The 24,496-nt window shown below is 41.4% G+C and overlaps 1 protein-coding gene across 1 annotated transcript; it reads right to left on the reverse strand.

Moving 5' to 3' along the window:
- Positions 1-3,299: 3,299 nt before the first annotated feature.
- LOC145619694 (protein FAR-RED IMPAIRED RESPONSE 1-like) lies at positions 3,300-4,438 on the reverse strand. Its single transcript, XM_081674397.1, has 2 exons — positions 3,855-4,438; positions 3,300-3,678 (listed from the first exon to the last, which is right to left on the reverse strand). Exons 1-2 carry the CDS (start codon positions 4,436-4,438, stop codon positions 3,300-3,302), a joined length of 963 nt encoding a protein of 320 aa, XP_081530523.1.
- Positions 4,439-24,496: the final 20,058 nt, after the last annotated feature.

Consider the following 24,496-nt stretch of genomic DNA (forward strand, 5'->3'; position numbering starts at 1 on the left):
CAATCAACATTTAAAATGGGGACTGGATTAGCTATATAAGTTAGGGGCGATGGAAAAACTTTAGAGGTCGTGTTCATAGCCGCAAAGTTGAAAGTATCTAAAATATTGAAATTTTGTGTAGAACTACCTTAAAGATAAGGTCATTTGTGAACAACTACCCAATTTTTTTTTATTTGTTTAGAACTACCCACAAGTTTGAAAACGTTTGGGTAGCACTACCCATAAACATTTTCCGTCCAATTAAGACGTTATCGGAGCCCACTTTTTTCACTTTTTCCACCCAATTAACTCTCCAAGTTTGTTTAAAGGTTTCAATTCACCTTAATTAACCTAACTAGTGTTTTAATTAGAATTCATTTTAGGGTTCATGAGTGTAAAATTATTTGGGGATTTTGATTTCTAAGGTTTGGGGGTTTAATTGAATTGGGGTTTTTGCTTATTTTAGCATTAATTAGCCATTGTAATTGATAAAAGTGAAAAATTGGGCCAACACAACATTTTAATTGGACGGAGAACGTTAGTGGGTAGTGCTACCCAAACGTTTCCAAACTTACGGGTAGTTCTAAACAAATAAAAAAAAATGGGTAGTTGTTCACAAATGACCCTATCTTTAGGGTAGTTTTACACAAATTTTCCTAAAATATTTCTTACTTCCGAGGGGTGAATAACTCCACATATGTCATTATAATTTGGGAGATGAGCAGGTGTTAAGATACCAGTTTCCGAAATCATTTGCAAATGGGACATTGACATGGGCCACGCAACGTCCGGATTCCTAATTAGTGCTCTCACATCTGCATCATCCACAGTCGTAAACTGGATGACCCCTTCTTCATTTACCTTAATGAACGCGTACTTGTAACCGTTGAAGTCCATTTCATTGGTATTTGAAGTATTTGGTCCAAAGTACAAGATCTCCAATGGAGAATCTATACCATGGCAACCATCGTGATACTTAGGATTGTTTAGAGAATAACGGTAAGTGTCAATGAGTACGTCGACTATTTATAGCTAAATTTCCATTGTTGAAATGAATTCGAATTTCGAATACACATGCCGGACAATAAATTACAAGAATTTGACTGAAATGACAATTTACTGACCTTCCTTTACAGTAAAGAATCAAAGATAAAAGATCAGAGATTAAAGTACAACCATCACCACATGTTCAAAGGACTATGAATGATGAAGAGAAACAAATGACAAAGTAGCTATTAAGAATTTTATTTATTGTAAAGATTTATTTTTAAAATAGAAAAGAAAAGGGAAAAAAAGGGGGTTTGAATTGGAAAAATTGATTAGAATATGGAAGAATATGACAATACATTTATTCAATGTGACAAAAACCAAATTGAAAATAATTTAGAATAATATTATTTGGAAAAAAATGACAATACACATATTTAGTATGACTAAAAACAACATGGGTTTCACAATTCATTAACGATGATAACATAGTTGAACAACGTATTACTTACACATTATGATAAAGTAATGATTAAGGCTTCAAAAAGCCACAACATATTACTTACACATTATGTTAACATGAGATTAAACTTTCAAAATGAACAAAAAACCGACAACATTACCAAATGTAGTGCATTTAATCAACTCCATTCAAGACCATGTCTTCTTATAAAATCATCTTCAAAAATGGGAGCCAAAATAGAATTTGCATTAACACCATCTTCATATCCTTCCTTGTCAACATCTCCACCAACAAACTAATTTGGCGGGACGTAGGACGGGGGAGGAATATCCTAAAATAGGAATTTGACAGTAAAATGTGAAAATAAAAAAAATTATTATATTGCAGAAACAAATATATGTAACACAAATAAGTGATACAATCTAAAGCAAGTAAAGAAAAGTATAATTGCCTATGATTATGTCTAATCTAACCATTATTCCTAAAAATTATTAGATGATACAATTATTACATGTTACAGAACTAATAAATCAAGAACTAAATATGTACTATAAGAGTAAAATTAAACTTGAAATTAATTGAATGTTTGGTGGTGTAAAATACTAGTAGTAACCGAGGTTTACCATAAAATCATTGTCTACCGTTTCTTCACTAACCTGCATAGAATAACATATTATGTTATTGACATGACCTACTGTAGTGTTAATAATAACAAGGTATTAAACACACTAATACCTGGATGGAATTTGTAAAAGTATGTGGAGACTGGGAGTTTCAACACATTCATCAGTGTTTTCTTTCGCTGCAGCCTTCTTTCTCGCCCGCTCATCTCGAGCCTTCTTAGCTGCATATTTTTTTCTCCGCTCTTCCTTCTGCCTTCTATCTTCCTCAACTGTCGTCGTGAATCGACAGGACCGCACACAACCTGGACCCTTCTTGCTTTGAGGATCTTTGATAGTCACAAGGTTTTGTTGTTGAGGAGGTTCAATAAGAGGTGGATTGCATTCACCACTTTCCACCCCAACAGCTCCATAAACTACACTTCTAGCAACTGAAGATAGGGTTTGTCTTGATGGACCAACACATTTCTTCTTGTTGACACTAGGAGGAGTAGTCCTGTTCCCAGTCTCGCCAACACTACTTATCGAATGGCTGGTGTGGTTTTTTCCTTCACCTTCATCTCCAACTCTTTCAACCCCTCAATAACCATCTACATAGTTTCATCCATGTCACTAGCAAGGCATGACAAAGGTTCAAATGCCAACATCATTTTGTCATATCGAACAACTTCTTGAGTTTTTGTTGGATCATGGAAGGCAACTTTAACCCTCGTGTGCTTCTGGTAAATGTCTTTGCGCCATCTATCCAATATGTACCTACTAGGCACATTAGCCACTTGTTGAGTTTCAAGAGCGTTTAGGCAATGTCTACAAAGAATCCCAAGGCATTCAAATAACTTGCACTCACATTCTACTCGCCGATCTTCACTGTAGTATAACACACGGTCAGTCCGCCACTTGTTGATCGGCTTCTCCTTCTTCTCAAACACATACCACACATATACTCTCTTTTATTAAATGTTCAAAATAGCCTCGAGATATCTCATGCATGGTGCTACCATTGCAGTACATGATCCTCTTGCATTCCCTTTATTTGCACCTCCATAAACTTTCCATCAGTGTATACATTTTGAAATGTTTCCTCAAACTTGAAATCAGTCACTAGTCCACATTGGAACATAGCAGAGTTACCATCTGCCAGCTTCTCTGACTGCATTCGCTGCTCCATAGCAGCCACATACTTCTCGACAAAGTCACAAAGTCCAGTGTTTTTGTTAAAAAAACTCATCAAAAAAATTATGAATGCTTTTTTACCTCTGTGTTGTCTTCATTCCTGCCCTATGCTTCATTGCAGCTGGAATCCACATTTCCCTCTCGGCATACAAAACAACAAGCCACATGTTACTAGCTAATTTATGCTTCTGAATAAATTCCTTCCACCTCAATTCAAATTCCTCCATAGATAAACTATCGTAGATTATGTTTTTCAATTCCTCCTTAAAATCTAAGTACCCCTTACACTTCCCTAACTTGACACCAAGTTTTTCTGTAATGTGCCACAGACACCATCTATGTCGGGTTTGTGGCATCACAACTTTCAATGCTTTTCGCATCGCCGGATCTTGGTCGGTCAGTACAACCGTAGGAGGGGACCCTCCAACAGCATCAAGCCATGTCGAAAACACCCACCTGCATAAATAAGCAAGCTATATGAAATATGACAATAACTATAGCATATATAAGAATATGACAGCATGCTAACACCAAAATATTGAATTATCTACAATAAAACACATGCTAACAACAAAAAGAATAAAGTAAATTTAAAGAAGAACAATAAATTAAATTAATACAGAAGAACGCACTTAAAGGTTTCAGTGCCTTCCTGGGAGATTAAGGCGCATCCAAGCAATATGGTTTGCCCATGATGGTTAACACCAACAACATTTGCAAAGGGCAAGTCATACTTATTCATAAGGAAAGTGGTGTCGAAACAAACGTCACCGAAATCCTCGTACGCAGCCCTACTACGTGCATCCACCCACAACACATCCTGAAGAACGCCATTACCATCCATCCAATGTACATGGTAAAAGTTCTTATTGTTCTTCTGCATCATTTTAAAATAATTTATCATGGCAATTGCGTCCCCATCCTTACATTTCAATTTCTTTTCCTTCGCGGCCAAGTTATTCAAATCCTTTGTGGTGAAAGCAACATTTTCATATCCATTCCGCTGACTAGCCAACCACCTATGGAGTTTCGCATTAGGCAACCCAACATCATTACCAAAGTGGAGTGCACGCCTAACATACGGTACTTTCTCCAACTCTTTTAACCTATACTTAGTCACGAGCATTGACTTTGATGGGGAATAATTATGGGAATGAATTAAGAACACTTTCCTCAGCTCCCATTTCCCATTAGAAGTCAAGCTACCATACACCATAGCCCTGCAGCCACATTTTTTTAGACTTTTAGTGGAAACGGGTCCCCCTTCCAACTCCCTAGCAATTCTTTTACCACCAACCTTCCTTCGAGTGTCGGGTTTACCAGGACAGTCACTTTTCCATGTGACTGCCCGTTATATCTTACTTCCATCTTTAAAGTGCTTGTATGCCCTTTGGCCACGTACGACCCCAAAGCCTTGATGCTTCCCATAAGCATTGAAATAGACATCTATTTCTTGCCACAAATCAAATATCATCCCTGTTTTAGGAGGCTCGACATTCAAATACCTCATATCAACCAGATCACCTCCACCATTCCCCTGTCCATCCACCTCCCCTCCAGCTTCATCTACGGACCTTGAGTCACCACTATCACCAGCCCCTTCTCCATCATAATTTATAAGTTGCAACATTTCTTCATCATCATAATCAATTGATAAAGGAACATCATCTTGCGCAACTACTTCCTCCCCCTCCTCCTCCACATAATCCATGTTTACTGCCAAAAAATTAAATCCACATTTGTCATTACCATGTAATATATATAACAGCAGTAGCTGCTTCATGATCAGGTGAATCGGGAAAAGGAAGAATTCAACAAATGGAAGTATAATTGTTTTATTACATTGTATATATTTAATATTGTCATTTATGCTCTTTAATATTGTCATTTATGCTCTTTATGCTATTTAATACTATCATATGTATCATGTAGAATATTGTCATTTTTGCTCTTTATGCTCTTTAATACTGTCATATGTATCATAGACAACAATGAAGACCACATTCACATCAGTTTCTCGTCATATTTGTCAATCTAAAAATTATAACTAGAAATCAGTTCAATATCCAAACTCCCAAAAAACATACACCAAATTATGTCAAAATCAATAATGATAACAATGAATTAGAAAATCAGTAATACATCCAAGTAAATTGTTCATATTCTTGGAATTCAATTATACAATTACTCGAATTTAGCTAATACAATTATACAAGCAACTCAATCGTTCAACAAATTCTTTCAATTAAACAATTATACAAACAAGCTTTACTCACAAAAAATGGCCGCTTGACGCTAATTGATGATACCGAGACTGGATTTCGAACACAAACCACCAGATTAACATCCCTAGCGCGCCGGCAGTCGAAGAACAATGAACTCGTCGAAGAACATTAATGGAGAACTTTAGTTTGAAAGGGAAAGTAAGGGGAAGTGAAATTGAAAACGGGAAATTAATTGTAACGATACAGGGAAGCGCGCAAATACATATTTTCTAAACATCTGGGTCCCGCAAGAGTACGTTTATACGCCAACATACATAAGTGGGGCCCGCTTTTGCTTGTGCTGGGAAAACAAACCCTAGCAATTTGCTGGGTTAAGATTTACCCGATATCGATACTGGATTCCGAGCACAAACCACTAGATTAACAAACCTACTGCGCCGCCAGTCACAGAACAACGAACTCGTTGAAGAACATTAATGGAGAACTTTAGTTGGAAAGGTAAAGTAAGGGGAAGTGAAATTGAAAACGGGAAATTAATTATAACGGTATAGGGAAGCGCGCAAATACGTATTTGCTACACATCTGGGTCCCGCAAGAGTACGTTTATACGCCAACATACATAAGTGGGGCCCGCTTTTTGCTTGTGCTGGGAAAACAAGAGGAATTCTTGGTCTCAAGTAGGTAGAGACCAAGGTGGTCTCTAGTAAGGTCATTTTCGTAATTTAGTTAAAAAATAAAAATAAATAAAAAAAAGTACCTTATCTGTGAGTGAGTACCAACGATATATATAAAGACAATACCATCTTGAGTAATATCAAAATACCACCCTACAAAAGCTAATTGGGGTTTGACTTTCGTTGACTTTCTCTCTTCTCTCTCTTCTCCATGGTTCTTCATTTTTGATTGGTTTTCTTCATCAAATCTGGATTTCAATGGCGAAAAAGAAGAAGCAAGCTATTTCTACACCTCAAATTGCGCAACAAAAGGCTGCTAATGAAGTTGTTGGCTCGGTTTTGAAGAATTTGGGGATTTCAAATACCCCTTTTGTTCCTAGCCCGATTCAAGAGGGGGATGAACTGCTTACTCCGGCGCCGGCGGTAGTTCAGTCAGCTGGTGGTGCTATTTCCGGCGTTCCTGTGGATGTTGAAGCTACTTCAGTTGCTAAATCTTCTGCCAAATCGAAGCAACCCAATGAAACAGTACCTAGGGTTTCGGGGGTTACTGTTCCATTAGATACTGGTGGATCTGGGCTTGGTGGTGCAACAGGACATGTTGTTCTTCCTTCCTCAACCTTTCTGGAGCATATTGCGCATGACATTAATGAAGATCGAGCTGCTCCTCTTTCTGCCTTGGAGCTGAGTTTGCGGGATTCTTCTGAAAACCGTGCTGCTTCCCCTGTTCTAGAGCAGAAGGGGACTCGTGCTTCTTCTTTTGCTGGGAAATTGGCTGCTAAAGGAGCTACCCTATCCTTTGTTGCTCCGAAAGTGCAAGATGGGAAACTAATTGCTGAGCTACAAGCAGTCGAGCTTGAGGAAGGTAATCGAAAATGGGCTAATGCTCTTGTTTTTTATGTGGTTGGCTTTTATCCTACTATTGCTGCTGTTCTTCGTTTCTTTGCTCAACAATGGAATGATATGCAAAAACCAGATGTGTATTGGCATGATGATGGGTACTTTATTATCAATATGTGTTCTAGTGATGATAGAGATACTATCCTTTGTTCTGGTCCTCATATGTTCTTTGGAAAGCCTGCAATAGTGAAGCCTTGGTGCCCTGATTTTGATTTTCATGCTGAAATACTTAGAACTATTCCTCTTTAGGTTAAATTCCCTAATCTTCCACTTAATTGTTGGGGATCTCACACTCTTAGCCGCCTTGGTAGTTTGCTTGGAGTGCCAATTTGTGCTGATGAGTGTACTACTAGACAGCTTAGAGTGTCTTTTGCTAGGGTTTTGATTGAGATTGATGTTACAAAGCCTTTGCCATCCTCTGTGTGGGTTGAGAGTCCTTTGAAGGAATTATTGGAGATCAAGGTGGTGTATGAGTGGGCTCCTTCTTTTTGCTCCAAGTGTAACAAGATTGGTCATGATTGCTCTGTTAAGCCTCCTCTGCCTAAGCAGGCTTCTAAGTAACCGGCTCCTATTCCTCCTAAGCAAAAGCAAGTTTGGGCTCCTAAGCCTACCCATGTTCCTGCTCCTTCTGCTGCTGTTGATGTTGGGGTTTCTGTTCATGGTCAATCTATTATTACTCCACAGGTTCATACCTCTAAGAATTTAGATGAGGGTTGGAGAATAGTAGGGAGGAAAACAAAAAGCCAGCAAACTAGAGTTCATCAGCCTGCTTCTACCTCTAATGCCTTTGTTACTTTGTTTGCAAATGAAATGGATGGTGCAGGTGGGTTCACTATTAATCCAAGCGGGGGTGAGGTTAATCCCCCTTTGGTGTCATGATTTACTCTATTTGGAATGTCAGGGGCCTGAATGACCCTGGCAAAGTTGCCTCTGTAAGGAGGTTGCTTCATTCTCATTCAGTTGATGTTGTTGGATTGCTTGAAACAAAAATCAAGTTGAAAAATGTTCTCACTTATCAGAAGAAGTTTGGCTCTTCTTGGCTTTGGTTGTGTAATTATGATCATTCTCCCAAAGGGAGGATTTGGCTTGGCTGGAATGTGGATAGAGTAACTGTTAATGTTTTGAAGATTCATGAACAGTTCATTCATTGTACTGTTTCTTCTAAGGATCTCTCTACCCAGATTTTTCTCACTGTTGTCTATGGTCTTCACTCCATTCATGATAGGCTTTCTTTGTGGGAGGGGCTCAGAAGCATCTCTATCCAGCATTCTCCTTGGCTTTGTGTTGGTGATTATAACTCTGTTCTTCATGCTTCTGATAGGCTTCATGGTGCTGATGTTACTGATTATGAGACTAGAGACTTTCAGAATTTGGTTGATGATTTGGACCTCACTGAGCTCAAAAGCAAAGGGTCCTTCTACTCTTGGTCTAATAAGGCTCATACTGGCCCTAGAACGTTTTCTAGACTTGATAGAGTCTTTGGTAATCAAGCTTGGTTAGCTTCTCATGGGCATGTGGAGACTGTTTATCTCCCTCCTTCTTTATCAGATCATAGTCCTGTTTTGTTGGATATTTGCTCTGGCCCTGTGGGGAAAGGTAGACCTTTCCGGTTTCTAAACTGTATTGCGGATCACCCTGATTTTCTTGATACTGTTTTGCAGGCTTGGGGCTCTGGTAGTTCTGTTTGGCAGAAGCTCAATTCTGTAAAGTCTAGTATCAAATCTCTTACTAGCAAGCAGTTTGGCAACATTGAGGAAAAGATTGACCAGGCTAATGATGAGCTTTCTAGAATTCAAACCTTAATGGCTCAGAACCCTGATGATTTGGATTTATATGCTAAAGAATCTGATGCTATTAAGGTTGTTAAGCACTGGAATGATATTCAGGAAAGCATCTTCAAGCAAAAATCTAGGATTAATTGGGTTAAGCTTGGAGATGGCAATTCCCACTACTTCTTTTCTGTGATGAAGACTAGGCAAGCAAAGAATAGAATTGATTCTATTTTTGATTCTAATCAGGTGTTGCTTAAGGATCCAGATGCTATCTCTCATGAAATTATCTCTTTCTATAAGTCTCTTTTAGGGACTCAGGCTCCTTGGCTCCCTGCTGTTGACCTTATTACTATGCGGAGGGGTAAGCAGCTTAGCTCTGCTGCTCAGAGCTACCTCATTAGGCCTATCTCTCATGCTGAAATTGATGCTGGCCTTAAGGGAATTGATAACACTAAAGCTCCTAGTATTGATGGCTTTAACTTCTATTTCTTTAAGAGAGCTTGGCATATTGTGAAAGATGATATTTATGCTAGTGTTATTGATTTCTTTAATAATGGGATTTTGCCTAGGCAATGGAATTGTACAACTATTACTTTGGTCCCTAAAGTCCTTTCTGCTTCTCATGTTAAGGATTTTAGACCTATAGCCTGTTGTACTGTGGTCTATAAGCTCATTTCTAAAGTCATAACTGCTAGGCTTGCTGCTGTCATTGGTGAGGTGATTGATGATGCTCAGGCAGGGTTCATTCCTGGCAAGCACATTGGTGACAATATTCTTCTTGCAACTGAATTGATCAAAGGCTATGATCACAAATTTATCTCTCCTAGGTGTATGGTTAAGGTGGATTTGAAGAAAGCCTATGATTCGGTTGAGTGGGGTTTCTTGATCACTGTCATGCAAGAGCTTGGTTTCCCTCAGAGATTTGTTGATTGGATCTGGAATTGTCTTACTTCTGTCTCTTATTCTATTCTTATTAATGGTTTTCCTGCCCCCCCCCCCTTTGAAGCTAAGAAAGGGTTAAGGCAAGGTGATCCTATGTCTCCCTTTCTCTTTGCTATTGGTATGGAATACCTCTCCAGATGCCTTGATGAGCTTAGGTTGTCTCCTGACTTTAACTTTCACCCTAGATGTGAAAAGTTAAACCTAACTCACATGATGTTTGCTGATGATTTATTGATGTTTTCTCGAGCTGATAGTGTTTCTGTTAGGCTTCTCTTCCAAGCCTTCTCGAAATTCTCGGGTGCCTCTGGGCTTTCTGCTAATCTTGATAAAAGTGAAGTCTACTTTGGAGGAGTCTCTGTTGATGTTCAGAATGAGTTGAGGGAGCTTCTTAGTGTTTCTCAAGGCTCCATTCCTCTTAGGTATCTTGGGGTCCCTCTCTCTTCAAAGAAGCTTACTATTACTCAGTGTAGGCCTTTGGTGGAGAGAGTCACTGCTAGGATTCAAGGGTGGATGGCTAAACACCTGTCCTATGCTGGGAGGCTTCAATTGGTGAAGAGTGTGTTGTTTGGTATACAGACTTATTGGGCTCAAATTTTTATTCTTCCGAAGAAAATTCTGAAAGAGATTGAGGCTAGGTTCAGATGCTTTCTTTGGACTGGATCCTCTGCTTCTGTTAAGAAATCTTTGGTTGCTTGGAATAATGTTTGCCTTCCTAAAGTTTGTGGTGGCTGGAATCTGCTTTCTCTTCCTGAGTGGAATAAAGCAGCTGTCACTAAGTTACTTTGGGATATTGCTCACAAGGCTGATAATCTTTGGGTTAAGTGGGTTCATATCTACTATTTCAAGCACAAACATTGTTGGACCGCTCCTACCCCTGCTAGATGCTCCTGGTTCTTGAAGAAGATTTTGAGTTGTAGAGATATTGTGAATGATCAAGGGGGATGGGATGGTTTTGTTCAGGGCAACAAGTTGAAAATCAAGAAGCTTTATGCTGCTATTAGGCCTCAAGTGCCTAAAGTTCCTTGGAAGAGAGTCACTTGCCATAATTTAGCAACTCCCAAGAGTGTTTTTATCTTGTGGCTTGCTTTGTGGAATAGGCTTGTCACTAAGGATAGATTGCTTCAATGGCACATCTCTTGTGATCCAAAGTGTTTTCTATGTCTGAATGGCAATGAAAGTGTTCAACACTTATTTTTTGATTGTGATTTCTCTAGAAAGGTTTGGAGCAAGGTTTTGGGGATCTTACATGTTTCCAAGCCTGTTCAGCAGTTTAGTGATGAGGTCGATTGGATGAAGAAAATCTGCAGAAGTTCCAGATTGAAGAATAAAGTGATCCAGGTGGCCTTTACTGAAACAGTTTATGGTATTTGGATCCAAAGGAATGCAGTTCTCTTTACTGGTTGTTGCAAATCTATTGATGCCCTTGTTCGGGATATTGTCTTTCATTCAGTTTGTAGGATCCCGGCGGGAAGCAAATATTTAATTATTTAGGGCTTGTCTCGGGCTCCTTTTTTCTTGAAGCTGAGGCTCCCGATGCATCTTTCTTTGTTTGTTATTCCTTCTCTGCTGGCTGTCTTCCTATGTTGTCTGCTGGTTGCTGTTTTTATGCCTTGCTGTCTGTGCACTATTGGTTGCTGACTGTTTGCTGTCACTGCTGCCCTGCTGTGTGTGCTACTGCTTTGCTGTTGTGTTGATGTTTTTGTTGTTGCAGTTTGTTGCTGCTGTGTGTTGCTGATTTTGGTGCTGGTTGCTGCTATTGCACTGCTATCTGTTGCTGCAGCAATGCTGTCTTGCTGTGTGCTGCTGCTGCACTGCTGTTTTGCTGCTTCTGCTCTGCTGTATTGCTGTTTGCTGTTGCTTTTATGTTGCACTGCTGTACTGCTAGCTGCTGTGGTTTTATGCTCCTGCTGCACTGTTGTTCTGCTGTCTGTACTGCTGGTCTGCTGTCATGCTGCTGCTGCTCTATTCTCTGCCTTGCTGTGCTTGTGCTGGTGCTGCTGTGCACTGTTGTGCTTGCTGTCTGCTGAGCTGCTGCTTGCTGGCTTTGCTTGCTGTTGCTGCTGAGCTGCTGTTTCTGTTGGTCTGTTCACTGCTATATGTTGTCTTTTGCTCTGTGCCCTGCTGTATGTTGTTTGGTGCAAGCTTTGTTGCTCTTTTTGTTGCCTATTTTTGTTTTATTGGTGTTTTGGACAGTTTGCAGGCATGTCTGCTTCTAGTTGTTGTATTGTTGGCTTTTAGGTGTGTGGTTTTGTTGTTTTTTTGTTGGTTTTCTTGTTGTCTGGTCCTGGTTTCCGGAACCCTTCCTAGAAGGTGGCCGGAAATCTGAGTCCAATTGTTCTAGGCCCTTCCTAGAACCCTTCCTAGAAGGTGGCTAGGTTTGGATCTAGAACTGGTTGTGGGGTTGGCCTGTTGTTTTCAGGTCTTTTGGTGTTCTGGTGGTAGTTATAACTTAGCTTTTGTAAGTTGTAACTTTCTTTCTTTCGTAATAAAATCTTATTTTCCAAAAAAAAAAAAAAAAAAAAACGTGTTGGTATCACTATAGTACTGCGGTTGGTATCATATTAAACAAACATTGTTGTTGGTATAAGTAGCTTTATAGTTGGTATCCTAATTAAAACTTTGTTGGTATCTAGCTACGTTTGATTGGTATCAGAGCCATACTATTAAAAACTAAATTAAGTTGTAATTAATTAAGTAAAACTGGAGAATACTAGACCTTCTACTGAGTGTAAGAAGCCTGAGTTTAAGCATTACTATCATATTCCAAAAAATTCTAATAATCTTGGCCTTGTCCTTAATTATATTGTAGATCAAATTAGTGAGCTTAAAGTAGAAGTTGGTAGCATACATTGTCGTTGCATGAGCAGTGAGCATAAGCTATTAAAAGAAATATCAGAGATTAATAAAAATTTAAGTGAGCTAAAAGAACAAGTTAAACAAGTACAACTTGCTTTAACAAACGAGGTTAGACATCAGTTTAACAAAGAAGTATCACCTAGTAAGGAAAAGATTGTTTCATATAAATATAAATATCCTTTTCAAAATTTAGATAAAAATAAGAAGTTTACTGTATCACTTCCTAAAAGACCTATTAGTAATCAAGAAAAGAACCAAGAGACTAAAAATGAGCCATCATCTTCAGGAGAAAACGCTTGAAGAACTACAAGTCTTATTCGATAAGGAACAAGACCCTAATAAGCTTAACAAAATCATGAATTTAATTTCTAAAAAAGGGATTTCTTCTATAAAAGAAAATAATTATGTTACTTTAGAAGAAGACCTATATCAACAAATGGGATTAATAAAGTTAAATGATCTGGACTTTCTACCCATAAAAGTAGTCCAACAAAAGATTGAAAATAAATTAGGTAAAAGAGTAATGGATAATAATGATGTGGGAGAAGAAACTATTGATGAAAACATTAACTTAAACAATGTTATCCAAAGACCTAGATATCAAGGAGAAGGAAGTTGCACACGACCAAGATACATACCAGGGAAGACTACTCGGTTTAGTGTCAAGGTTATGCCAAACCAAATTCCTAAACAAGAAGAAGTAACCCTTGAGCCTATAAGTCAGACTGGATATAAGCTTAAGATAGACGGAGTAAGAGATATACAAAATGTTTTAGATCGGTGGAAGAAGAGCATGAGTAGTGTACTCAACCTAAACACTAACTGGACTTCAGAAAATTTCTTAAATTATTTCGAACATAGTTTTTATGGCTGTGTAGAAGATTGGTACGATGGTATAGATGAAGAAGTCAAAGCTACATTAAGAGCTAGTGAATCTCCTACTAGAATGTTTAGGCAGTTATGTCAATACATTGAGTTAAAATTCATTGGTCCAAGAGCTGATCCTAATGAAAAACGAATAGAATATCAAAGAAAGTTAAGTAATTTGTCCATCTGTAATATGAAATATGTTGAAAGTTACATTATGGAATTTGAAACATATTATTATAAAATTGGCGAAAATGAAACAAATCTTGGAATGTTCTATGATAAATTACCAAGTCCCCTTAATAAAGAAATTAGTGAAAAATATCAAGAATGGAAAGAAAAATTTTTAGCTAGGGATGCCTTAGGAAATAGAATTGCCTTTTTAAGAAAATGGATTGAAAAGAAATGTAGAGAGGTTGTAGGAACTCAACAAATGAAGAGACAATTTCTCACTTGTTGGGATTTCCCAAATAACTATGGATGTGAAAGAAAAAACTATAATAAGAGAAGGAACTATAAGAAAAATAAATTTGACAGATCAAGAGGAGAAACCTATAAAAAGAAGTATTATAAACATAAATATAGAAAACCAAGTAGGTTTTTCAGAAAAGCAACATATTGTCCTGAGAAAAAGAAAACATGCAAGTGTTGGTCTTGTGGGGAATTAGGACATTATGCTAATGAATGTAAGAAAGATAATCATAAATTAATGGAAGCCTTAGGTAGTTGAGATTACATAGAAATACCAGAAGACGAGTCTTTAGAATTGGCTTTAAGTAATAATAAAGGAATAGTAGAAATAATAGAAGAAGAAAATGAGTATAATGAAGAACCTGAAGACAGTGAGTTTGAAGATGAAAATTACGAAGAAATAAATAATATGATGGAAGGAGAAGAAGTAGAAAACTCGGAATCAGATGACAATGATGAGGATAAAAGTAAAATGACTATAGGTCAACTAAAAAGAGCTGAATATTCATTTGAAGATAATGACCTAGACCAGAAAAACAAAGAAAGCTGGAATTTTCCTCAGATTACTAAGGATAAAATATTTAAAACTTCTTTCTTTCAAACTAGAACCAAATATGTATGTGAAGAAATGGAAGGAAGTATAGTAATCGAAGATTGTGAACAAAAAGCAGCTGAAATTAATATCATAAACTGGAAAAGTATTAAAAAAACATACAGAAAAAGGAAATTATAGTTATATTTGTATTAGTGCAGTACAAGTATACATAACTCCTTTACAAGACTTTGGGAAAGATGTTAAGTGCTTAAGTTTTATTTGTGATATTAGACATAAAGAATTTTATGATCAAATAATCACTGGTATCACATGTAATTTAAGTCAAGGAACGGTAAGCTACATATGTGAACCTAGATATTATGTGAGCTTAGAAGATTCATTTGCGGCTAAGTTTTTAGCTATCAAACTACTAACAGAAGGAGTAAAAATGCATATTGGAACACGACCCATATAATTAAGATGGAAGGTGGTTTACAAGTTGGTAAACACTATAGACTCATCTTTTAAAAAACAAATAGTCGATGCTCAGAAGTATGAGCAAGGAGGAGGCCCTAAGAAGAAAATTACACCAATAAAAGTAAATCCTAACGAAATCGAAATTGAAAAAACATGGGAAGAATTCTTTATGAATCCTGCAGTTAGTAATAGATCAAATAAAATGTTAATTGATGAATCAGGGTTACTTCATATTGGAGTAGCTACGAAACCTAAGATACAGAGAAATATGAGTCTTAGAACACCAAGTCTAAGTAGACAAAACTCAACAATTATAAAAATGAAAAAACAATGTGATAAGAAGCCAGAAGAAGATGAAGAAGAAATATTAGTTCTACTAAAGAAACTAAATGAAAAATATGAAAGTAAAAGGGCTTTAAAACAACCTGCAAGGCATAGCATTGATATGGGATCATGTTCTAATTTTGAGTTAAAAGACTAAAACTGTAAGTGAACCAGTAGATGAAGATGAAGTTAATATGCAAATGGAAGCTTGTAATGAAGTAACCAATACTAATCCTAATAGCATTTATATTCCAATTGATATATGCATTGAGGATTATAATAAATATAAATTATGTGCGTATATTGATAGTGGCTGTTCTACATGTTTTGGAAAAAGATCATTATTTCCAGAATTCTTATGGAAAAAGACTAAAAATCCTATGCAAGTTAGAATTGCTAATAATAGTGTCATGATGCATACGGAGATAATTGAAGATTTAAAAATAGAAGTTGGAGGAGTCCAATGTGTTATTCCTATTTTAAGGGCAACTGATCAGCTAAGTCATGATATGATAATAGGAAATAACTTTCAAAGGTTATACTCCCCATGCACTCAAACTATTGACCAGATAATCTTTACTATTAATGGTCATTCTATTCCTATACAGAAAATATCAAAGGCTTATACCCATCAGACTATGGAGTTTACGCGTAGCCAGCGTGGTGATAGGGTTACACCTAAACAACGAGAGGTTGCACTTAGTGTTTAGGGGATTTTTACCCTAGCTTCGTGGACCAATGAGGGGCTGCCACGTGTCAAGGGCTGGCAGGTCACCTCTGACCTATCCCCAGTTGACACGTGGCCTTCCCAGATACATTCTCAGAATGGCGACTTTCAGAGGCCCAATTTCCCAAATGCCTTGATTGCGGCGCAGCCCATCTGTCCTAGGTCAGATGACCTAGGGGAGGGCACCTTTCCCAAGGACCCTATAAATAGGGAGATCTTCCCCCAAAATGGGGGACATTGAGAAATTCACAAAACATTTATTACACCCTACTTTCTCTCTCATCAGAGAACACCTGAGCTTGGAATCCAAGCAGATCCCCACCTTAAATTCCGCACTTTTTACTCTCCTTCAAGTTACTAACTTGAGCGTTGGAGGCGGAGCACCACCCAAACGGTGTCTTCGTTGATTTTGCAGGTACAGAAGCCCTCTGGACCAGTCTTCGAGTTGTAACTCTCCCAAGGGACAAAAAACACCCAAAACATTTGGCGCCGTCTGTGGGGAGAGTACCTCAAGATGGTTCAAAATTCTGTACCAATTCTCAATTCTACCTCTCTACGTCCGGGTACTCAGACGGATAACCCGGAAGACTTGCAACCGGTTATTCAGCCGGTAGGATTTGAAATTCCCCAGCCTCCACCTCAGCCTCAGCCTCAGCCAGAGGTATTCACTAAGGAGGAGGATGAAGAAGAAGACAATGATGTTGAGGCTTACATCTCTAGGGATGGTTCTCTCATCTCTAAATCCATCCGTTCCAGAGATCAGCTGGAACGAAATCTGGATCAGGCGGGCCCTAGTAGCCGGCCCATTGGGAGGTCATACGGGGAAACCCGGAAGACCAGAGGAGAAGCCCCAGTCACGCGGAACGAGCTCATGAAATTCATGAACTCCTTCAAGGGTGAGATCAAGGAAATGATCAACAACAAGGCAGGCTCTTCCAAGAGTCAGCCGGCCAAAAAGACTCCCAATGATGGGAAGAAGAAGAAGCCAGTCAAGGACAGGCAGCCAACTCCTCACCCAAAGGAGAAGGCAGCCGCAAAACTTGACTGGTCTAAGATTCTGATGCCCCGGCGACCCCAGCCGGAGGGCAAAAAAGCCTCCACCTTTGATGCTCGAGAAGTCATCAATCGAAGAAGGCAGCAGCAGTCTGAGTCAGCTTCTACCTCAAGCTTTCTAGACAGCTTCAAGCAAGCTTCTGCAAGGAACTCTATGTCCTTGCATGAGAGTCAGACAGGCGGTAAATCCGTCAACACCGAACCTCAGCTGATGATAGGGTCTATGCCATACGCACCTCAGGCGCAGTATGGGCAATATGGCCTCCAGTTCATGCAGCCTCCCCCATTCGGAGGTCAGGCGGCATATACCAATGCCCAGCCACTAGACTGGCAGCTCCGGCTGATGAGGCTAGGCGAACAGCCGTCTGCCTTTGCAGCCAATATAACCGAGGCGGCTCAGCCGGCCAAGGTTAAAAACATTTTGGTTGGTGCTTATGATGGCACCACCAACCCTGAAGATCACCTGATGGCATACACCAACCTAATGTGTTTACAAGGTTGGGATGATACCACCTGGTGCCGTTGCTTTCCGGCTACATTGAAGGGCATTGCCTAGCAATGGTTTGGCAACTTGCCAGCCGGATCTATTGACTGCTTCAAGAAGCTAGCCTTCTTGTTTGCCACCAACTTCTCAATGAACATCCCTGCTAAGAAGACAAGTTTAGACTTGAGCACCATTAAGCAGGGAGAGAGAGAAGGGCTACGCTCATATGTCAGGCGGTTCAACCTGGTCAGAATTCAAATCCAGGGGCTGTCTGACGAGGTAGCATTTACAGACTTTTTCAAGGGTCTGAGAGACGGGTCGACTTTTAAGTTCGACCTTGTCAGAAAAGGGGCTTTTACGCTACAGGCGGCCCTGAGGGAGGCGGAAAGCTATATACAAGCAACCGACCTCTGTACGCCTGGTAACCAGTCAGACTCCAAGAAGTCTGACAAGCAAAAAGAGAGCCGGTTTGCTCAGCCGGCGAAGAAAAAAGAAGAGAGCAAGAAAAGAAAAGAAGTCTGGGCGGTCAGTGATTCTGGGCAGCCGTCCCAGAAAAAGAAAAAAGAGTTTAAACCGTACGTTCCCCGGTACGAGTTTAACAAGGATTGTAACTCCATCCTCATGGAGGTAAAGGACCGGCTGTCCATTGAGAAGCCGAATCCAATGAAGAGTTCCGTCCAATCCCGGAACAAGAACAAATATTGTCAATTCCATGAGGAGGTTGGCCATGACACCAACGACTGCTTCAGTTTACAGCGGACGTTGGACCGTCTGGCTGACAAAGGACATCTGAAGTCCTATATTTCTAAGTCCCCAGCCGGGGCAAAAAAGAAGAACAAGGGTCAGTCCTCTAAGGCTGCCTCCCAGCCTGCAAGTAGTTCGGAAACCGACAGGGATGCGGTCTACACCATAGCAGGCGGATTCTCTTGTGGTGGCCCTACCATCCGGGGCACCAAAAGCCATCTTCGAAAGATGGATAAGGATGATGAGGAGCAGGCGTCTGCCAGCTCCACTTTTCCGGATGTCCTCATTACTGAGAAGGACAGGGGCAGCGTCCGCCGCCCGCATGACGATCCGGTTGTCATTGAATGCAAAGTCGCCAACCAGTTAGTTGGGCGCATCCTTATTGACACCGGCAGCTCGTCAGACATCATCAGCCTCCGGTGCTTGCAGAAGCTGAAATACAACTGCAGCAGCATGCATCCGGTCACCCACCCCTTGGTTGGTTTTGGGGGTGGGATGGTCTATCCAGCCGGCAGAATTGACTTACCCATCCGGCTGGGTGAGAAGGGCCAGGGACGACATATATTCGTTAGATTCTTGGTCGTTGAGGAGTGACCGCCTACAACATCATTCTTGGGAGGCCAACCCTCAACGAAGCCAAGGCTGTAATCATCCCTTCTCTCATGCTCATCAAGTATGAGAGGGATGATGGTTCTGTTGGTTCCCTGAACGGGGATCAGAAGACGGCCAGGGAGTGTTACCTCTCAGGCGTCAAGGATACTGTGGCCGCAGACGGCCAAGGGAAGGAACCAATAGACCTTGACAATGTCAAGGATGCTCCCTCGCCTCCACCAGCAGCCGGAAAAAAGAGAAAAGCTGCAGAGCTGGTGGTGGTGAAGAAAGAAAAAAAAATAGCAATCACTGACCGGTGAACGGTCAGAGGAGCTCCGTCCCCAACCAGCTGGTGAAAGTATTGATCTTGTTCTGGACGACAGCCGTCCAGAGCGAACTGTTAAGGTTGGGACGGTTGCTAATGCTGTTCTAGGTGCAGACTTGCACCTCCTGCTGAAAGAATTCAAAGATGTGTTTGCCTTTGAAGTGGAAGAGATGCCAAGCATCAGCCCGGATCTTGCTGTCCACAAACTCGCCGTGGATCCAAAAATGAAGCCCATCCGGCAAAAGAAGAGAAACCACGGTGAGGAAAGAATTCAGGCGGCAGCTGCCGAAGTAAAAAAGCTGTTGGATGCTAGGTTCATTCGGCCTTGTAATTTCCCCGACTGGGTGGCAAACGTTGTGCTTGTAAAGAAGCCGAATGGTACCTGGCGGATGTGTGTAGATTACACAGATCTCAACAAGGCATGCCCAAAGGATAGTTATCCACTTCCAAAAATTGACAGTTTGGTCGATTCAACAGCCGGGCATGCCTTGATGAGTTTTATGGATGCCTATTCCGGCTTCCATCAGATACCTCTGTGGAAAAAATATCAAGAAAAGACGGCCTTCGTCACTGATCAGGGGTTATTCTGCTATACTGTGATGCCGTTTGGCTTGAAGAATGCGCCGGCTACGTTCCAACGGATGATTAATACAGTCTTCATTAATCAAATTGGGAGGAATGTAGAGGCGTACATTGATGACATGATAGTCAAATCCAAGCAGCAGGCGGATCATCTTGCTGATCTCCGAGAAACCTTCACCACACTCAGGCGGCATAAGGTTATGTTAAATCCTAAGAAATGCGTCTTTGGTGTTGAGTCTGGGAAGTTTCTTGGATTCCTGATTGATCAAAGGGGGATAGAGGCTAACCCTGAGAAGATACAGGCGGTAATTGACATGAAGTCACCCCGCACTGTCAAGGAAGTTCAGAGACTCACCGGTTGTCTGGCCGCCTTGGGGAGGTTCCTCAACCGGTCAGGTGACAAATGCCTTTACTTCTTCCAAGCAACCAAGAAGAAGACTAGATTTGAATGGGGGGATGATGCTGAGGCGGCATTCCAAAAGCTGAAAGAACACTTGCACTCTTTGCCAAGGCTTGTTAGTCCTTTGCCAAGAGAGAAGTTGTACATGTACCTAGCCGTCTCAGACCATGCTCTTAGTGCCGTTCTCCTTGCTGAACGAGACGGTACACAGCTCCCGGTATATTTCATTAGTCATGTGTTAAAAAATGCTGAACTCCGGTACCCCATGGTGTAAAAATTCGGTCTTGCTCTATATATGGCCTTCAAAAAGTTGAAGCCATACTTTCTGGCACATCCGGTGGTAATCTACACCGACCAGCCCCTCAAGCGGCCAATGTCCACTCTGGAGTCATCCGGCAGAATGCTAAAATGGGCTATTGAAATGCAAAGTCTTGAAATCTCTTACGAACCAAGGAAAGCAGTGAAAGGTCAGGCGTTTGCCGACTTCATTGTTGAAATGACTCGTCCGGTTCTCCCGGATAATGTTGATCAGGTTTGAAAGGTGTATGTAGATGGGAGCTCTACAAAGAACGGCTGTGGTGTAGGCATAGTTTGTGAATCTCCAGAAGGAGATAGATATGAGTATGCACTACGGTTCAAGTTTTAGGCCTTGAATAATGAGGCGGAGTATGAAGCCCTGCTAGCCGGAATCCGCATGTGTAAGGCAGCAGGGGCAACAAAGATTGACGCCCACTCTGATTCTCAGTTGGTTGTTAGCCAGTATGAGGGCACTTATGAAGCGACCCATCCGGCAATGATCAAATATCTTCAGGCTGTCAAAGATGAGGCTGGGACACTTGAGGAATTCAGATTGAATCAAGTGCCCCGGTCAGATAACCACCCGGCGGATGCACTATCAAAGTTGGCATCATCCGCCTGCCATGATACGCCTCGGTCAGTCTTTTGGGAAGTTCTTGAAAAACGAAGTATTTATGAAGAGCCCATTGGAATTCTGGATTGAAGTTCTACTTGGATGGATGGCATCCGGGCGTATCTTGCAGACGGCACGCTGCCTGATTCACCTCAGGAAGCAGTCGTCATGAAAACGAGAGCAGCAAGCTTCGAGTTGAGAAACGGAGAACTCTTCAAGGCTGGTTTTCTCAAGCCCTTTTTGAAATGTGTTACCCCAGAAAAGGGGAAGGAAGTACTCGAAGAGCTGCATGCGGGATTTTGCGCCTCCCATATAGGCGGCAAGTCCCTAGCCGTCAGAGCCAGGCGGCATTATTTTTGGCCTACCCTTGAGGCAGATGCCAAGGAATTTGTGAAGAAATGTGATAAATGTCAGAGGTTTGGCAAGCTAATACATCGCCCGGCTACTGATCTGACGGCAATCCACAGCCCAGTCCCATTTGCTAAATGGGGCATGGACATATTGGGTCCATATACGCCTGCACCAGGCGGAAAGCGCTATATTTTGGTGGCTGTGGATTACTTCACCAAGTGGGTGGAGGCGGAGGCAGTTAAGAATATCAAGACAAAGGATGTCATCTCCTTCATATGGAAGAATATTATCACCCGGTTTGGGGTACCTATGTCTATGGTGTTTGATAATGGCCCTCAGTTTGAAACGCCTCAACTCAAGACTTGGTTAGGAGATCAGGGCGTCTCAAGTTATTTTGCCTCAGTCGGCCGTCCTCAAGCAAATGGTCAGGTTGAGGCATTCAACAAACTCATCTCAGACGGAATCAAAAAGAAAATTGAAAGAGCCGGTGGCCTATGGGCTGAAGAGTTAATTCATGTGTTATGGGCCATCCGGACAACTGCTAAGGGGTCAACCGGAGAAACCCCGTTTCTCATGGTATACGGGGCTGAAGCCGTTTTACCCATTGAACACTATGAGCCTACGCTCAGAGTGATGCTCTATGATGAAGAGGCAAATTGGGAGGCCATGCGGCTGGCATTGGACTCCCTCCGGAACGCAGGGGCAATGCTGCCCTGCGACATGAGATATACCGTCTGAGAATGACGCGAGCCTACAACAAAAGAGTGCACAAACGCCCTTTGAAAGTGGACGATTTTGTGTTACGGAAAATGGAGGCAACCGGAAGGGCCAATGAGCTTGGAAAGCTAACTCCTAATCGGGAAGGCCCCTACCGGATTTATGAAGAAGTTAGGGATGGCACATACCGCCTGGAAACCCCAGACGGTAGACGCCTGCCTAGAACTTAGAATGTAGACAACTTAAAAAAATACTACTTCTGAGTATTGTAAGTTTTTTGTAACAAGAAGTATTAATGAGAAATGCTTTTGTTTCATTTACTGTCTTTTTATTTCTGTCTGGGTTTACCCATACTAATGTTGAAAAAGTACAGTAATAAATTTAACGTGTGAATAACTTGAGGCCAATGGCCAGATAAAAACTAAGTTTGATACTTAGTATATGAAATCAAAAAGTCCATAGTGACAAGAGGCTAACAGCCGGATCCTAAAGCTAAGCACAAAACCGTCTAGCAGCTATCAGCCGGTCTAACAGCTACACCTGAGGCCAAGGGCCAGATGGTTGTCCATTTTTTCAAAATTCGTCTATTCCAATGTGGCTATAGGCGTCCGGCGACACCCCTCCGGGTGCAATCGTCGCAGAGAACAGCCACCATGCTTGTTCTATAAGCCCATGCAGGCAGCAACAATTGAGTGGCTAAAGCAGTCAACTCATAGATGTCTGTTCATATTATTTCTCTTAAGTAATTTTTGGTTGAAAATTTTCCGGCTGTCTACAAGTATCAGCCGGAGTAACATCGAAAGTCTTTTACTTAGAGAAATTTTCCTCAAGTTGCGTACTTCTGGGGCAAACCCCTTTTTGCGTGACGGCTATAAAGCATACCCAGACGGTTTGACACCGACTGGGGCAGAGGTTGCATGCCTGATATTTGGCCGGCTGTGTACTTGGTTTGGGGCAATCACTATTGTGATTGATTGCCTTACAAACATCTCATACTCTTTTAAGTATGAGAAGTTTCCAAGGCAATCAATCCTCTCTTTGTTTGGATTAAACCAACCACACAGCCGTCCAGGGGCAAGGACAGCCGGATATGTGCCTGCCGCATGCTTTTTATAAGATAGGCAAATTCACAATCACAAGCATATATTGAGTATATATGCAAAAGTGAAAAATTGTAAAAACTGAAAAATTGCAAGCATAAGAAAAACCAACTGAGTCGGTATACTTCATAAATAGAATTGGCTCAAAAGGCCAAAATAATTGTTACCCGGAAATACATCCGGAAGAGAAACCATTGTTACCCGACCCCATGGTCGGTAAAGGATACATCAGTTACTCGGCACGCAGGCCGGAAATTCAAAAGAAAATTAAAAATAAAGTTTGATTGGTTGGCATACTGCCGCTGAATCCAAGAGTTTGATTACTCTTGGGGAGATTGCTGTTCTGGTTGCTGCGCTGGCTGCTGGAGTTCCGGCTGGTCCTGCGCCGGGGGAAGGTCTGCTTCAGCATTCACAGCCTCTTCAGGCTGGTTCTCTTCGATTTGACCTTCTGCCTGCTCCCCCGCCTGCTCCTCTTCCTCGTCGGAGACATCATATCCTTGCAAATCGGCCCAAACCTTGAAGCGAGGCGGTGCTTCCTCTCCCAGAATTTCAGCATCATACACAGCCGTGGCATAATCGTACCTCAGCTTGTAATATTCGAAGTCCACTTCTGGGTTGAGGAGTTTCCAGGCTAGCCGCAGGCGGGCTTCTGTGTCTTTCTCATTCTCCTGGACCAGACGGGCCTGCTCCTTGGCAATCTCCTTGGCAAGCTCATCCTGGTGCTCAGTCTTCTGGTTGGCCAGCGCCACCACCAACCGGGAGTTATCAGCCCGGAGTTGGGTATTTTCAGTATCAGCACCTTCCAACGCCTTGAGGCTAGATTCAGCAGTCTTCAATTTCTGCTCAAGGTCGTTGGCCCGGTTGTTCGCAGCCTCGTTAGCAGCCGTCAGGGTCTGAATCAGCTCCTCCTGTTTCAACTCCACTGCTTTAATTGAAAGTTCAGACATATAATATGCATGTTCAGCAGAGTTGAGATTTTCGATTGCCCTTCTTTTGGCGTCATTTACATCTTCTTGCTTCCGCCTGAAGGGCACTCGGAGCCCGTCTACTCTCAGCATTACCTGAGTAAGCCAGCCGGGAAAGTTAGCACTTAGCACAATGAAACGAAAATTTAAGCCTAAGAGTTAAGAAAGTTTACCTCCGCCAGCTGGCCCATTATCCGGTCAAAATCCACTACCTGTAAATCAGGTACTGAGGTTTTCTCTGTCCGGGTGAGGGTCCTCACCATCCGTTTGGCAAATCCCGAAAAG

Source organism: Chenopodium album, chromosome 27 (genome assembly GCF_948465745.1).
Source record: "Chenopodium album chromosome 27, dcCheAlbu1.1, whole genome shotgun sequence".
Taxonomy (NCBI): domain Eukaryota; kingdom Viridiplantae; phylum Streptophyta; class Magnoliopsida; order Caryophyllales; family Amaranthaceae; genus Chenopodium; species Chenopodium album.